Source organism: Pelophylax lessonae (genome assembly GCF_965119305.1).
Source record: "Pelophylax lessonae genome assembly, chromosome: 10".
Taxonomy (NCBI): Eukaryota; Metazoa; Chordata; class Amphibia; order Anura; family Ranidae; genus Pelophylax; species Pelophylax lessonae.
Window position 1 is genome coordinate 239,432,071 of NC_138777.1, and position 18,126 is coordinate 239,450,196.

The 18,126-nt window shown below is 47.1% G+C and overlaps 1 protein-coding gene across 1 annotated transcript in view; it reads right to left on the reverse strand.

Moving 5' to 3' along the window:
- Positions 1-18,126, reverse strand: part of DRC4 (dynein regulatory complex subunit 4) — a gene marked incomplete at its 5' end in the record, with an annotated part of 112,314 nt that overhangs the window by 66,572 nt on the left and 27,616 nt on the right. The window contains 4 exon segments of the mRNA XM_082271062.1: positions 29-83; positions 464-606; positions 609-663; positions 9,638-9,823. Of these exon segments, the coding sequence (XP_082127188.1) occupies positions 29-83; positions 464-606; positions 609-663; positions 9,638-9,823 (439 nt within the window).

The window sequence follows — 18,126 nt, forward strand, 5'->3', positions numbered from 1 at the left end:
AGCGTTCTGCCGCCATCACAGTACTGACCTTTCATTTGTCTCTCAAAGTCTTTCCTTTCCCGCGTCATCTCTTCGTCATGTTTCTGCCAAATACAATGAGACGCCATTAGAAATGTAACAACAAAACCTCAGGAATACATGAGGAGTCTGTGAAGGGGATTTTCTGCGGGGATAAAGCCCCTTTCACACTTGTGCGACTTGGGACTGCAAATTAGCATGACAAGTCGTACCCCATGATTTCCAATGAGTATCGTTCATATCTGTGCGACTTCAAAGAAGACTCTGCACTACTTTGGTTTAACTTTGATGAGACTTGAGGTCCATAGACCTCCAGATTACAGGGATGGCGTCAAGTCGCATCAAAATTGCACAACTTTCAGGTCACATAAGTGTGAAAGGGGCCTTAAGGTGAAAAAATGTTTGCAGCGGAGAATTTAGTTTGGCTCCACCCTTTTTCTCTTACCATTTTGAGATCCTTCAACACCATCTCATTGGCCAGCTTCTGCTCCTTGATATCCTCCCGCAGTCCGCGTATATCTTCACTTAGCAGGCTCTCCTGAGAGTGGTGACCCTGTTGTGCCAGCTTCATAGCAACGCTGCCCTCTGCTCCGAGATGTTCTTCTGATGCTCCTCCTGGAGATGCTTCACTTTCTGCTTATATACCTGAAGAGGACAAGAAATATCAGTTTGTTTCTCTGTGTCCATGTGCAGAGTGAATGTGAGTGACTTTATAATGATCAATCAGCTGCTGCACTTGCAGGGCTCTAATGAGGGAAGTGGCAGGGTCTGCACCCCTTTACACATGGTTTCCTGTTGGGGTTTTCTCACCAAAATTGACATTTTTGTTGCAGGGGATGCCAAAAATCTGACTTGTATCTTAGTGCAGACTTCTGGGAAAATCAGTGAGCCAATCACACAAGCAGGAAATGACATTTCTGGGGGGGTGGGGTCTGTATACCATCTGTGTAAAGAGCGCCTCCAGGTGGCCATATTGTATTTTACAGAAAATAACAACGGCTGCAGATTGGAAAGGAAAGGGAATTTTTAATAACATTTAATTACAATATGACTTGTGTCACAATTATATGTTATATTATTTTATTTTTCATTTTTATTTGCTCATTGTTTCCCTACAAAATTGGAGTTACCCTAAGTGGCAGTAGCATCTGTTTTGTTCTTCATGTTATTTACAGACATGCAGAGAAATGTGTAAATGTAACACCTCCGGGTATTTATTACCCCCCATAGAGATCACCGTTCTACCCCCGACAATCCACAGATCTGCTTTTCTCTCTAGAAGGACTGAGCCAACTTTGTTCAGGCATCATCCGGGGTTATCACTAGTGATGGGCTCAGGTGTGTTCGGATCGAGTCTGCCAACAGCCGGGATTGCACACCCCCCAATTATAGGCAGTGTGTGTATGTACATTGTACACCCCAATCATAGGCAGTGTGTGTATGTACATTGTACACCCCAATCATAGGCAGTGTGTGTATGTACATTGTACTCCCCCCAATCATAGGCAGTGTGTGTATGTACATTGTACACCCCAATCATAGGCAGTGTGTGTATGTGCATTGTACACCCCAATCATAGTCAGTGTGTGTATGTGCATTGTACACCCCCCAATCATAGGCAGTGTGTGTATGTACATTGTACACCCCAATCATAGGCAGTGTGTGTATGTGCATTGTACACCCCAATCATAGGCAGTGTGTGTATGTGCATTGTACACCCCAATCATAGGCAGTGTGTGTATGTGCATTGTACACCCCAATCATAGGCAGTGTGTGTATGTGCATTGTACACCCCCAATCATAGGCAGTGTGTGTATGTGCATTGTACACCCCAATCATAGGCAGTGTGTGTATGTACATTGTACTCCCCAATCATAGGCAGTGTGTGTATGTGCATTGTACACCCCAATCATAGGCAGTGTGTGTATGTGCATTGTACACCCCAATCATAGGCAGTGTGTGTATGTGCATTGTACACCCCAATCATAGGCAGTGTGTGTATGTGCATTGTACACCCCAATCATAGGCAGTGTGTGTATGTGCATTGTACACCCCAATCATAGGCAGTGTGTGTATGTGCATTATACACCCCAATCATAGGCAGTGTGTGTATGTACATTGTACACCCCCCAATCATAGGCAGTGTGTGTATGTACATTGTACACCCCCCAATCATAGGCAGTGTGTGTATGTACATTGTACACCCCCCAATCATAGGCAGTGTGTGTATGTGCATTGTACACCCCAATCATAGGCAGTGTGTGTATGTGCATTGCACACCCCCCAATCATAGGCAGTGTGTGTATGTGCATTGTACACCCCAATCATAGGCAGTGTGTGTATGTGCATTGTACACCCCAATCATAGGCAGTGTGTGTATGTGCATTGTACACCCCAATCATAGGCAGTGTGTGTATGTGCATTGTACACTCCAATCATAGGCAGTGTGTGTATGTACATTGTACACCCCAATCATAGGCAGTGTGTGTATGTGCATTGTACACCCCCAATCATAGGCAGTGTGTGTATGTGCATTGTACACCCCAATCATAGGCAGTGTGTGTATGTGCATTGTACACCCCAATCATAGGCAGTGTGTGTATGTGCATTGTACACCCCAATCATAGGCAGTGTGTGTATGTGCATTGTACACCCCAATCATAGGCAGTGTGTGTATGTGCATTGTACACCCCAATCATAGGCAGTGTGTGTATGTACATTGTACACCCCCCAATCATAGGCAGTGTGTGTATGTACATTGTACACCCCCCAATCATAGGCAGTGTGTGTATGTGCATTGTACACCCCAATCATAGGCAGTGTGTGTATGTGCATTGCACACCCCCCAATCATAGGCAGTGTGTGTATGTGCATTGTACACCCCAATCATAGGCAGTGTGTGTATGTGCATTGTACACCCCAATCATAGGCAGTGTGTGTATGTGCATTGTACACTCCAATCATAGGCAGTGTGTGTATGTACATTGTACACCCCAATCATAGGCAGTGTGTGTATGTACATTGTACACCCCAATCATAGGCAGTGTGTGTATGTACATTGTACCCCCCAATCATAGGCAGTGTGTGTATGTACATTGTACACCCCAATCATAGGCAGTGTGTGTATGTGCATTGTACTCCCCAATCATAGGCAGTGTGTGTATGTGCATTGTACACCCCAATCATAGGCAGTGTGTATGTATGTACATTGTACACCCCAATCATAGGCAGTGTGTATGTATGTGCATTGTACACCCCAATCATAGGCAGTGTGTGTATGTACATTGTACACCCCAATCATAGGCAGTGTGTGTATGTACATTGTACACCCCAATCATAGGCAGTGTGTGTATGTACATTGTACACCCCAATCATAGGCAGTGTGTGTATGTACATTGTACACCCCAATCATAGGCAGTGTGTGTATGTGCATTGTACACCCCAATCATAGGCAGTGTGTGTATGTACATTGTACACCCCAATCATAGGCAGTGTGTGTATGTGCATTGTACACCCCAATCATAGGCAGTGTGTGTATGTGCATTGTACACCCCAATCATAGGCAGTGTGTGTATGTACATTGTACCCCCCAATCATAGGCAGTGTGTGTATGTGCATTGTACACCCCAATCATAGGCAGTGTGTGTATGTGCATTGTACACCCCAATCATAGGCAGTGTGTGTATGTACATAATGCCTGGACATACACTTTATAGCCGGCCGTGCATCATTCAATCGCTCAATTCCCCATCAGCTCAGTCAGTGCGGCTCCTCTGAACTCAATAGGTGAGTCTGGCAGGTGGTGCCGCCTGTCAAAGTCTGCAGTCCAAGCTAAAAATGCTGCAGCACGTGTACAGCCCTGTCCGGCTCTATGGGTCCAGGCTGGGTGGGCGGCCAGGGGGGGCGGTAAAGATGTTTTTTCAGCCACCTGTTTTACCGGACCGAGTGTAAGGACTCTAAGACCCCAAAAAACATGGAAAGCCCTTCCAAAATGGATATTTCAGCTTTGAAGCGCCAACTTTAATCACCCCCAGCTACTTGCAACTCCTAGGGACTAAATTGTCAACATATCCAAAGCACCAGATCTGCCCACCAACTGCAGCCATTGCTATAAAATTGAGGATCTGCCCACCAACTGCAGCCAATGCTAAGTTAAATAAAGGTGTTGCATCCCATTGATACATGCTCAATAATGCATATTAACAAAAAAAAAAAAACTGGGAATCTGCCCTCCAACTGGGGAATGTAGAAGCGAGACACTGACAGCGCTGACTCCCTAACAGCACAGCATTGGTTTTGGTTGGTGTTGCCCTTTAAGAATTTGGTGCAGCTCTGCTCTTCGTTCCCAATACCTGGCGGTAAAATGCGATTATGATAAATGATGTGCCGGCTCCATATGGCCGGCTCTGGATTTTACTGCAGGGAAGTTTTTCTGTTTCCAGGAAATTGCTGACTTAAAGGAGAAGAAAATGTGTCTTGTCTGCAACTCAGAGACTCACATCCGGATCAGCAAAGTGAGCAATGCAAAATATGGATACAAATTCTCCTTTACAATGGCGGTGTCCTCTGTATGTATTCCACAATGATTACATCCTCTGTATATACAGTGTCTGATAAAAGTAAGTACACCCTCACATTTGTGTAAATATTTTATTCTATCTTTTCATGTGACAACACTGAAGAAATGAGACTTTGCTACAATGTAAAGTAGTGAGTGTACAGCTTGTATAAAAGTGTAAATTTACTGTCCCCTCAAAATAACTCAACACACAGCCATTAATGTCTAAACTGCTGGCAACAAAAGTGAGTACACCCCTAAGTGACAATGTCCAAATTGGGCCCAGCTAGCCATTTTCCCTCCCCGGTGTCATGTGACTCGTTAGTGTTACAAGGTCTCAGGTGTGAATGGGGAGCAGGTGTGTTAGATTTGGTGTTATCGCTCTCACTCTCTCATACTGGTCACTGGAAGTTCAACATGGCACCTCATGGCAAAGAACTCTCTGAGGATCTGAAAAAAAGAATTGTTGCTCTACATAAAGATGGCCTAGGCTATAAGAAGATTGCCAAGACCCTGAAACTGAGCTGCAGCACGGTGGCCAAGACCATACAGCGGTATAACAGGACAGGTTCCACTCAGAACAGGCCTCGCCATTGTCCACCAAAGAAGTTGAGTGCACGTGCTCAGCGTCATATCCAGAGGTTGTCTTTGGGAAATAGACGTATGAGTGCTGCCAGTATTGCTGCAGAGGTTGAAGGGGTGAGGGGTCAGCCTGTCAGTGCTCAGACCATACGCCGCACACTGCATCAAATTGGTCTGCATGGCTGTCATCCCAGAAGGAAGTCTCTTCTAAAGATGATGCACAAGAAAGCCCGCAAACAGTGAGCTGAAGACAAGCAGACTAAGGACATGGATTACTGGAACCATCTCCTGTGCTCTGATGAGACCAAGATAAACTTATTTGGTGTCAGATGGTGTCAGGCGTGTGTGGGGGCAACCAGGTGAGGAGTACAAAGACAAGTGTGTCTTCCTACAGTCAAGCATGGTGGTGGGAGTGTCATGGTCTGGGGCTGCATGAGTGCTGCCGGCACTGGGGATCTACAGATCATTGAGGGAATCATGAATGCCAACATGTATTGTAACATACTGAAGCAGAGCATGATCCCCTCCCTTCGGAGACTGGGCAGCAGGGCAGTTTTCCAACATGATTTAGACCCCAAACACACCTCCAAGACGATCACTGCCTTGCTAAAGAAGCTGAGGGTAAAGGTGATGGACTGACCAAGCATGTCTCCAGACCTAAACCCTATTGAGGATCTGTGGGGCATCCTCAAACAGAAGGTGGGAGCAAGGTCTTTAACATCCACCAGCTCCGTGATATCCCCATGGAGGAGGGGAAGAGGACTCCAGTGGGAATCTGTCAAGCTCTGGTGAACTCCATGCCCAAGAGGGTTAAGGCAATGCTGGAAAATAATGGTGGCCACACAAAATATTGACATTTTGGGCCCAATTTGGACATTGTCACTTAGGGGTGTACTCACTTTTGTTGCCAGCGGTTTAGACATTAATGGCTGTGTGTTGAGTTATTTTGAGGGGACAGCAAATTTTCACTGTTATACAAGCTGTATGCTCACTACTTTACATTGTAGCAAAGTGTCATTTCTTCAGTGTTGTCACATGAAAAAATAGAATAAAATATTTACAAAAATGTGAGGGGTGTACTTACTTTTGTGAGATACTGTATACTTCACAGTGAACCACTCTAATAGCACAGCACCACATTATCTTTACTCTTACCATAACAAAATAGGACAAACTTTTTGGCACAAAAAAGGGAGATACGACTGAGCCCATTTGGTAACGATCGGGATAATAAATAGAAAAAACAACAATTAAGTTCATAGACAATCCATAGTACAAGTCCATATGCAGCTCCTTTAGGCTAGGTTTCCACTAGTGCGGCTACGAAGTCGTGCTACTTCTAGCACGACTTCATAGCGAAAGTAAACTGCGGCTTCAGTTAAACTTGTCCCTCATATATAGAGGGAAGTCGCACTGAAGGCGGCTCAAAAGTAGTGCACGATCTACTTTTGAAGTCGCCGCAACTGAAGCCGCGGCAGTGGAAACGGGCCCCATTGAAAGCAATGGCTTTTGACTTGCTGTGCGACTTGACATGTGTCAAGTCGCACCGCAAGTCGCACTAGTGGAAACCGAGCCTTAAGGTGGCAACTCAGTGTGCAAGAAAGAAGAGGCTTGTGGATGGCTGAGAAGGAAATCCAAGCGCCATCTAAGTGTAGCATATGAAGTTTAATAACAGCTTAGCAGAAATGTACTCACAAAGACAAGCCTTGTATTGGCATTGAGACAGCGCTACAAGATATCTGTATTTGGCAGATGAGTCAGGACGGCCTCGGCAGGATGGCCTCGGCTGCTTGGCCTCGGGAGGATGGCCTCGGCTGCTTGGCCTCGGGAGGATGGCCTCGGCTGCTTGGCCTCGGGAGTATGGCCTCGGCTGGATGGCCTCGGCAGCTTGGCCTCGGGAGGATGGCCTCGGCTGCTTGGCCTCGGGAGGATGGCCTCGGCTGCTTGGCCTCGGGAGGATGGCCTCGGCTGCTTGCCGCCAGTGCTTGCCGGCATTTCCTAAAGCAGCAGGGCGCTCACACGGCTCATTCTGACATCACTTCCAGGTACAGGGAGATCTCCTAGACGCGTTTGTGGAGCATGTGCTCCTTCAGTCCTCTCTCTTTCCCGAGGCCATCCTGACTCTGCTCTGCCAAATAGGGATATTCCCTTCCCTGCCAGTGTCATTAGTACAGTGACAGTTCATATTTTTAGCACTGATCACTGTAAAAATGTGTCAAAAGTGTCAGTTAGGTGTCCGATTTTGTCCGCTGCAATATCGCAGTCCTGCTATAAGTTGCTGATCGCCGCCATTACTCGTAAAAAATAAAATATATCCCTTAGTTTGTAGCCGCTATAACTTTTGTGCAAACCAATCAATATTGGGATATTTTTTTACCAAAAATACCGGTATATAGCAGAATACATATTGGCCTACATTGATGAAGAAATTCGATTTTTTACAATTTTTTTATTGGGAATGTTTTATGGCAGAAAGTTAAAAATATTGTTTTTTTCAGAATTGTCTTTTTTTGTATATAACACACAAAGAAAAACGCAGAGGTGATCAACTACCACTAAAAGGAAGCTCTATTTGTGGGAAAAAAAAGGATATACATTTTATTTGGGTACAGCGCGGCACGACCGCGCAATTGTCCATTAAAGTAACGCAAAAAATGGCCTGGTCATTAAGGGGAGTAAATCTTCTGGAGCTGAAGTGGTTAAATGAAAATCGTATGATCTGGTATCATATGATAAAAATGTTCATGTTTGTTCCTTCGGATAATTTCGGATGAAAGCCGAGTACTAACAATCAGATTATCGTACGATTGCTTTGAAAGCAGTATTTTTCACCCGATTTTCTGATTGTGTATACAGGCCTCTAGGGATGACTGCTGTATACTATAACAAATCATTATTATATTTATTTATTACATTTATTTCTTCTTTTTTCTTGTTTTGTAAGTACATTTGTTATATGTTTAGTCTGTATATGTGTAAAACTTGAAACTTAATAAAAAGTATTTTAAAACAAAGTATTTTGGATAAGATTTGACACATTGCACTTTGCATATTTTTTGGAATAAATTATGATTATTGCTGATGAATTTATTTTTATCTTTATGAATTTTTTACACATTTATACAATAGGAGTTTAGTAAGGTTATAGCCCGGTCACATCTTCTGTTTAAATATTTGGTAGCCAAGCGCCTACATTTTATACCTGCAGCAGCTTTATTTTTATTTTTATGATAGTTTTTTTTTTCTTTAGCAAAGAACTCTGATCTCAACAAAAGCTATTCCATTGCTTCTAAAAGCGGATGTGTTAAAGCTGTTGTAACCCTAAAAAGAAATTTAAAAAAAGCTTCTGTTCCTATAAAGCATGATAAATACCACAGCGCTTTTGTAGTGTCATTTGTCCCATTCTATGTTGTAAAATATCTGGTTGATTCTGCCTGCTCCCGTGTCCCCCCTAGGTCAGTGATGGCAAACCTTGGCGCCTCCGGGTGTATTGGAACTACATTTCCTATGATGCTCCACTACACTGCAGAGTGCATAAGCATCATGGGAAATGTAGTTCCAAAACATCTGGGGGTGCCAAAGTTCACAATTATTGTCCTAGGTGTACTGACCACTCTCCAGTTCCAGCACATCCTTCCGGTGCCCAGAACTGGACGGAATACTCCAGATGTGGCTGGACCAGAGTCTTGTTGAGTGGGAGAATTATCGTTTTATCTCTGGAGTGAATCCCCTTTTTTATACATGCCAGTATTCTGTTGGCTTTGCTTGCCATTGCTGAGCCTGTTGTCTACTAAGACCGCCAGGTCCTTTTCCATCTTCACCCAGAGCTTCTCCCCCAGCGAGTAACTTCTGTTCGTTTTTCTGGGACCCAAATACAACATTACCTTACATTTTTTAACAGTAAACCTCTTCTGCCATGTAGATGCCCCCCCCCCCCCCATTATTTTGTTCAGGTCTTCTTGTAAGGTTTCCAAATCCTGAATAGAAGATATTGGCCTGTTTAGCTTATTATCATACGCAAATACTGAGATTGTGCTAGATATCCCCTCCTCGAGGTTGGTTATGAAAAAATTAAACAGGATTGGTCCCAGGATGGATCCTTGGGGGACCCCACTTTCCACACCCGCTCAATCCGAGTACTCCCTATTTTTCACCACCCTTTGGACTCTCCCCTGGAGCCAGTTCTCTATCCAGGTACTCACCTTATGGTCCATACCAACGTACGTTAGTTTGTTGGTGGAAAGTAATTTCCCTTGCAACGCATTTAGGATTTGAGGAGTGATTTACACCTTGTTAATTTAGTCTTAGCGCGGTGTTGTTGCACTGTAATACGTCTATGCATTGCTGTCAATGCCCACCCTCCTTTAGGATGACTGGAAATGAGTGGGAGGTGTGCCATGTCTGTCCCTGCCCCCCACAATTGTATGATCATGACTGATATGTTTGCAGAGAAATGACATAAAGAAGTGATGTCCTCACCTTGATCTTCTCCTCCGCCTCCTCCATCTCCCGTTCTTTGTTTGGCAGTTCTGTTTTTTTTTCCTCCAGCTGGCAGCGGTTGATCTCCCAGAAAGTGTGGAGCTTGTCTACCTCTAGCTGGTAGTAGTTCCTCTCCTTGCGTTCTCTGTCCAGCTTCTCCTGCAGGCGCACTATTTCCTCCATCAGCTATGGAGAAATCACACAATTTCATGTCCATAATGTGGCATCTCACACCCTTCCTACTCCAGAAGAACCCCTGAAACTGTTCTCAGATCTCAGGAAACCTTTCCCAAAAACAATGACCTCTACAGCGTACAGTGCAGTCACATGATCAGCAGGCTGTGAATATAATAATGACAGAATAAAGAATGTGCTGTACCTAGAGCAGAGTACAATTAATGCAAGCAGGTGATTCCAAGCTGCAAAGTGATATCCATCCAAAGATCCAAAAAAGATACAGAAATAAAAATTAAATAAAGATTAGAAAAAGTTTCCTGTGTTCATTCAAGTAATTGTTTACCTATATATGCAAAAAGGCTGCAAGACACAGTCCTGCTAGTGGTGGATTTTAATGGCACTCACGTGAGACATATTTATGATATTCTTAAAACATTTTCTTCTATTTTAACATTGTTTAGGAACACAGAAGGCGCCCGTACAAAGCTACATTTAAAAATTCACATATATACAAAATACATATATCTAAATACACAAAAGTGTGCTACAGTTTCCTTAAAAATGTTGTGAACACCTACAGTATATATATTCAATCAACGGTTGAAGTATATGCTCCTTGTTGCTGGTTAACGCGTTTCGCTAAGTGTGTCCTCAGGAGGCACTTTGCAAAATGCGTCAACCAGCAACAAGGAGCATATACTTCAATCGTTGATTGAATATATTGTAGAGAGTCACCCTGGGACAGGCTGAAGAGAGGGTTAATTATAGAGGGCAGGTACTTCCCTTGCAGACCTGCTTATTAAGCACCTGCTCTGAAAGTGTCAGTGGAGCTGTGTGGGGAGTTGTTTGTGGAGAGCTGCTTGCTAGGAGTGAAGATACCAGCACACTGCGAGGGAAGCGCCATTGTTGTCTGTGACCTGTATTGGGTGAGCCAAGCCTTAGGAGAGACTGTAGCTCTGGCTAGAGCTGTGTTATAAGTTGCCTGTAAGCCTACTTGCTGCAAAGACTGTGCTTTACCCTGCTGTGGAATATTATTTCAAGACAAGCCTGTCATTTTCTGTTTGTTTTGCTGGATAAAAGCACATTTAATTTCACTGGACTGTCTCTGAGCCGGCTGTTCACCCCTCTGATCCCGTACAATTGGTGGAGGAATGCATTGGGCAGTTTGAGGGGTGCAGGCCAATCCTATGTCCTGGATTAAAGCTGTACAGCCTGTGAAAACTTCTGAAAAAGGCAATTGGGGAATTCCTAAAACCGTTAATGGCATCTAATGCTGCACAGCAAGAGACAAACCGTTTGCTGATGGAACAGATAGCAGGTTTACAGAGAGCAGTAACCCAGCAGGCTGAAATGGTGAAAGGTGACCCACGGAAGGCAGTGCAGCAGACTCTGCAAAAGATGACAGTCACAGCAACCTGGGGCGGATACACAGTTCCCCCATTTTGCTGTAAATCGTGACTTGTTGTACAGGGTAACCAAAGTCAATGATGAAGTGTTGGAACAATTGGTAGTACCAAAAACTTTTAGGGCTAAAGTGCTACATTTAGCTCATGGTCATGTACTTGGGGGTCACCTTGGCATGGCTAAAATGCAGGAACAGGTTTTGCAGCATTTTTATTGGCCCAGAGTATGTCGGGAAATTAAGAACTACTGTAAGTCCTGCCCCACCTGTCAAAGAGCCATGCCAACACCCCATTTTTGTAGTCCGCTGGTACCGCCTTCAACTGTCGATGTAGAGGCCATCCAGAAGTGGCCCTGCCCACTCACAAAAAAGCAGGTGCGTTCCTTCCTTGGCATTGTGGGGTGTTACAGGAGGTTGATTCCCAACTTTGCCAGTCTAGCAGCACCTTTAATAGATCTCGCAAAAGGAAGGAACCCGACTGTTGTTCTGTGGAGTGCTGAAGCAGAAGCAGCGTTCTGCCGTTTGAAGCAAGGTTTGTGCCAGGAACTAGTGCTGGTAGCCCCAGACTTCAATTCTACAGTGTTACATAGACCAGGGAAGGTACACCAGAAGAAGGCTGGTGCCCTTTCCCAGGTCTATGACCATTCTGTGCATTGTGTCCAGACCCCTGGCCTGGAACAGAGGAGGGGGGGGGGGATATGTAGAGAGTCACCCTGGGACAGGCTGAAGAGAGGGTTAATTATAGAGGGCAGGTACTTCCCTTGCAGACCTGCTTATTAACCACTTGCCGACTGCCTAACGCCGATCTACGTCGGCAGTCAGCCCCTCACAGGCAAAGTGACGTAGGGCTACGTCACTAGCTTGTGAGGGTCTAGGGAGCGAGCGAGCGCGCGCCCCCGGAGGCGCGCTCCCGCGTGGTCACGGACCCCCCCCCGCGCGTGTGACCGGCAGACCCGATGTCCGCCGGTCACTCTGCGAGCGGCGGGGGAGAGGGAGAAAGTCAGGCGGCTAGTGTAAACAAGCTGCCTGTCTTTCTCCCCTGTGTATGAAGGATGATCATACGGTTCTACTATGTAGAACCGTTGATCACTCTTCATACATCTGAAGCCACAGCCAATCACAGTAGAAAGCACGCCCCTAGGGACACACATAGCCGCTCCCTTTCAAAAAAAAGTTAACCCCTTCACTGCCAGTGTATTTTTACAGTAACAGTGCATATGTATAGCACTGATTACTGTAGAAATGTCACTGGTAACCCCAAAAGTGTCAAAAATGTCAGTCAAGGGTCCGATCTGTCCGCCGCAATGTCGCAGTACCGCCAAAAAAAAATCGCAGATCGCCGCCATTACGCGTTAAAAAAAAAAAAAAGACAAAAATCTTTCCCTTTGTTAGTAAACGCGATAACTTTTGCGCAAACCAATCAAAATACGCTTTTTGCGATTTTTTTTTTTACCAAACATAGGTGGCAGAAAACAAATCGGCTGAAAATGTTAAAAAAATTTTGATTTTTACATTTTTTTGGGGGAATTAAAAAAATGTGAAAAATATTGCTATTTTTGCAAAATTTACGCTCTTTTTTTTGTTTACGCGTGATCAAAAAATCGCACAGGTGATCAAATACCACCAAAAGAAAGCTCTGTTTGTGAGAAAAAAAGGACGCCAAATTCGTTTAGATACAGCGTCGCACGACCGCGCAATTGTCCGTTAAAGTCACGCAGTGCTGAATCGCAAAATACCCCCTGGTCAGGAAGGGGGGTAAAATCTTCCGGGGCTTAAGTGGTTAAGCACCTGCTCTGAAAGTGTCAGTGGAGCTGTGTGGGGAGTTGTTTGTTGAGAGCTGCTTGCTAGGAGTGAAGATACCAGCACACTGAGAGGGAAGCGCCATTGTTGTCTGTGACCTGTATTGGGTGAGCCAAGCCTTAGGAGAGACTGTAGCTCTGGCTAGAGCTGTGTTATAAGTTGCCTGTAAGCCTACTTGCTGCAAAGACTGTGCTTTACCCTGCTGTGGAATATTATTTCAAGACAAGCCTGTCATTTTCTGTTTGTTTTGCTGGATAAAAGCACATTTAATTTCACTGGACTGTCTCTGATCCCGTACAATATATACTGTAGGTGTTCACAACATTTTTTTTTACAAAAAAATAAATCTATTTGGGATGGTACACTAGGCTGGAGCGCCCTCTTTTTTCATTTGATTACTTTAGTAATAGTAAGGACACCCCCAGTCCTAGAGGGCAGTGAGGCCAGAGACAGGATCCTCTGAGAAGTGGATCATCACTCATATAAAGGGTGGGCACCACACTTATGCGCAAGAGTGTTTTTCTGTAGATCCACCCACTGCCAGAGGAAGCCAATGAGGAGTAAGACCTGTGACATCACACAACCAGTTTGAAGATACCAGAAAAAGGAAAGCACTATGATGTTTTAAAAACAGAATTTTTGTAAAATCTTACCTGTAAAATTCCTTTCCTGTCAATATTAAAGCTTTTAGCATATCCCACCCCCAGGGGGTGGTCCCCTCAGTCAATACCTCCTCACTTCCTGCATACCAACTCAGTTTCAGTAGAATAGCAGTAGAGTACATAAACAAACCCCAAAAGAGGGGCGGGGGCGGTGACTGTCGGAGGACTCAGAGAAAGGAATTTTACAGGTAAGATTTTACAAAAATTCTGTTTTCTCTTACGTCCTCCGACAGTCGCCGACCCTCCATATTCGTCACTATGGGGACGTCCCAAAGCAGTGCAAACATGAGGGGTGGGAAACGCAGCCGCGCCCAAGGCAACGCAGGACCCATACCAGAGAAAGGAACCTTACCAAAGGAAGGAAACCAGCTGGGCAGCAAGAAAAAAACCTTGCTCAACAGGAGCAACAACCCAGGAAAAACAAATAACTCAGGGATAAAAACATCCCAAACAGCCAAGGACCCAAAAATAAGGGACCCTAAGGTACTGCCGCACTAAGAACCTTGCGGCCAAAGGAAGCATCTGCCGATGCCTGAACATCCACTTTGTAGAACTTCGAGAAGGTGTGAACGGACGACCAAGTCGCCGCCTTACACACCTGGGCCACAGAAGCCCGATGATGACAGGCCCAAGACGTACTCAGAGATCTGGTAGAGTGCGCCTTCACAGGCATAGGGGGAACTTTCCCCTTCAAAGCATATGCCTGCTCAATGGTCTGTCTGATCCATTTGGCGATGGTAGAAGCCGACGCCGCCAAGCCCTTCCGAGGTCCCTCAGGAAGGACAAAGAGGGAATCCGTCTTGCAAAAAGATTTAGTCGCTGACAGGTAAACCCTGATCGCCCGAACAACATCCAAGGAATGTAAAGCCACCTCCTTCGGATGCTTAGGCTTCGCGCAAAGTGAAGGCAAGACAATGTCCTCATTGAGGTGAAAATCCGAAATCCTTTTCGGAAGAAAAGAAGGATTAGGTCGCAAGACCACCTTATCCAAGTTGAGCACCAGATACGGAGACCTGCAGGACAAAGCTGCCAGCTCCGATACTCTGCGAGCCGAAGTGATCGCCACCAAAAAGGCGACCTTCATGGACAACAGAGGCAACGAGATCTCCCTGATCTTTTCAAAAGGAGCATGTTGTAACACGGACAGAACGAGGTTCAAGTCCCACAGAGGCAAAGGCTCCCTCCGAGGAGGGACCAGGTGTCGCACCCCTTGAACAAAGGTGCCAACCAGAGAATTAGACGCCACAGGGCGTTGAAAAAGAACGGCCAGCGCAGAAATCTGACCCTTAATCGTGGCCAACGCCAAACGCTGGTCCACACCCGTTTGAAGGAAAGACAACACCCTAGACACCGAGTATGTGCGAGGGGAAAACCCCCTGGACTCACACCAGGCAAAATAGGCCTTCCAAATACGGTAGTATATCTTCCCCGAAGAGGCCTTTCTAGCATTGATCAAAGTATGAATGACCTCCGGGGAAAGACCCCTATCCTTCAGGACCTCGGTTTCAACAGCCAGGCCGTCAAAGCCAGCGACTGTAAAGCAGGATGGAATATCGGTCCTTGAGACAGAAGATCTTCCCGAAGAGGCAGACGCCATGGAGCGCCGACCGCCAGATTCACGAGGTCTGCGTACCAAGACCGGCGGGGCCAGTCTGGCGCCACCAGAGTCACCGTGTTTGGTTCCGAGGACAACCTGCGAAGGAACCGGGATATCAATTGAATCGGTGGGAACGCATACATCAGTCGATACTGATGCCACGGAGCCACTAACGCGCGTTCTTGCCACGAACCTTCCCACCTTGTTGTTCAGACGAGACGCGAACAGGTCCACATCCGGGAGACCCCACTTCGCGCACAACATCTGGAAGACGTCCGGGTGGAGCGACCATTCCCCCTGGTCCAGGGTTTGGCGACTCAGATAATCCGCCTGCCAGTTCTCCACCCCTGGAATGTGAACCGCCATAATTGCCGGGACGTGCGTCTCGGCCCAGGACAGAATGTCGGCCACCTCCCAAGCCGCTCGGGCACTCCTGGTGCCCCCTTGGCGGTTGATGTAGGCCACCGCTGTGGCATTGTCCGTCTGCACCCGAACCGGACGGCCCTGAAGCCTGTCCGCCCAAGGTCGAAGGCAGAGATTTATCGCCCGCAATTCCAGAATGTTGATCGGAAGGGAGGATTCCCCCTCCGACCAAGTACCCTGGGCGGACAGTACGCCCAGAACACCACCCCAGCCCGACAGGCTGGCATCCGTGGTGATCACCGTCCATGAAAGCGGACGGAAAGACTTGCCCCCCGACACCGCTGGGGACTGCAGCCACCACAGAAGATCCCTTCTGGTGCGAGGACTCAACGAGATCTGAAGATCCAGAGATTGTGGTCGCCCGTCCCACCTGGACAGGATCTCCGCCTGGAGACCCCTCGTGTGAAACTGGGCAAAGGGAATCGCCTCGAAAGCCGAGACCATCAAACCTAGACACCGCATGCCCGTCCGGAGGGATGAGCACGGAACGTCCCGAAGGGACCTGACTTCGTCCTGAAGAGTCTTGAGCTTGTCTTCCGGTAGGAAAACTTTCGCCTGAACAGAGTCCAGGATCATTCCCAGATAGGGAAGACGAACCGACGGGCACAGCGTCGATTTTGGGAAGTTTATCGTCCAACCAAACTCCTGCAGAGTCTGCATCGTGACGTACAAGTCCTTCACCAGACCCTGACTGGTTGCAGACCGAAGCAGAATATCGTCCAGATACCCCAGGATTGAGATACCCTGGGCTCTCAATAAGGCCAGAACCGGTGCAAGCACCTTGGTGAACACCTGCGGAGCCGAAGCGAGACCGAAGGGTAACGCCATGAATTGGTAATGATCCCCCGCAATGGCGAATCAAAGGTATCTTTGGTGACCCTCGAAAATGGGGATGTGAAGGTACGCATCCTTCAAGTCGATGGATGCCATGAATTCTCCCGGAACTAGAGCAGCCACCACCGAGCGCAGGGATTCCATGCGGAACTTGCGAACCCGCACAAAGCGGTTCAGAGCTTTTAAGTCCAGAATTGGACGTACCTTGCCCTCCTTCCTGGGCACAGTGAACAGATTTGAATAAAACCCCCGAAATCTGTCCCGATGAGGCACCAGAACCACCACTCCCTGAGCCCGCAGGTCACGCACCGCTAGGTGCAGATCCCGCAAACGCTCCGGAGACAGTTGAAGGTTTGAGGGAAAAAACCTGTTCGCCGGCCGAGATAGGAACTCGATCTTGTACCCGGACCGAACGATCTCCTGAACCCACCTGTCCCGAACGCGGGCCAGCCAGGGTTGAAGAAAACCGAGCAAACGTCCCCCCACCCCAGAACTGGGTGAGGGCGCCCCTTCAGGCCGCGTTGTTATGGGCAGCGGACCCGGACTGGCCGGACTTCTGCTTACCTGTCCACGGCTTCTTTTGGGAGCCTTGACCTTTGAAGGGCTTGCCCTTATAGTGCGACCGAAAGGCACGAAAGGACCCCTGAGAGGGCCTAAACGAAGCATGCTTCTTACCTTGAGCACCCTTAGCCTTGTGAGAATGGGGCAAGAGCGTGCTCTTACCCCCAGAGATCCCCTTTATCAGCGAATCCAGTGAGTCGCCAAAAAGGCGAGATCCCGTATAGGGCAAATTTGATAAAGTTTTGCAAGAAGAGTGGTCCACAGACCAACATTTCAGCCAAATCAAACGGCGTGTCAACACCGCCACGCTGTGCACACGTGCAGCCAAAGGAATTACATCCAATTCCGCATCACACAAATACATGACACCCTGATGAATCTGATCCACCATAGCCAACGTTGTCGGCGGGGCAGAATCAGCCACCAGGACGCGCCTGAGCACCTGCGTCCAATCCGCGACAGCCTGAGCTGCCATAAGGGAAGCAAAAATAGCTTTTAGCATGGAACCAGTAACCGAGTAAGTATGGCGGGCAAGAGACTCCTGTCTCCTGTCCATAGGGTCCCGGAACACCGGGGTATCCTCTGCCGGAATCGCAGTGGATTTATTCAAAACCGCCACCGCGTGATCCACCGGAGGTGGCACACACCAGCGTTCATCAGTGGCGGGCGTGAAAGGATAAGGCAGCTTGAACCTACTGGGCACAGCAAAAGGCTTTTTTAGATTGCGCCATTGTTCACTAACAGCGCGCTGAAAATCCTCAGTGCAAGGGAAAACCTGTGACGTCTTGCGTCTCCGCTGCGTCCCATAAGAAGCCAGGACGGCAGGCGGACACGGTTCATCCTGCAAATGCAGCGTTTGTTTGATAGAAGCAAACAATTCATCCATGATTGCAAGCTCTTCAGACGAGCCAGGGGGGGAATCAACCTCTGCCTCCCCTTCCGACCCTGCAAAGTCCAGGGACGAACGGGACCCCGATAAGGGGACCCCAGCCATAGCAGCCCCATCACCATCGCCCCCTGAATCAGAGGAGAT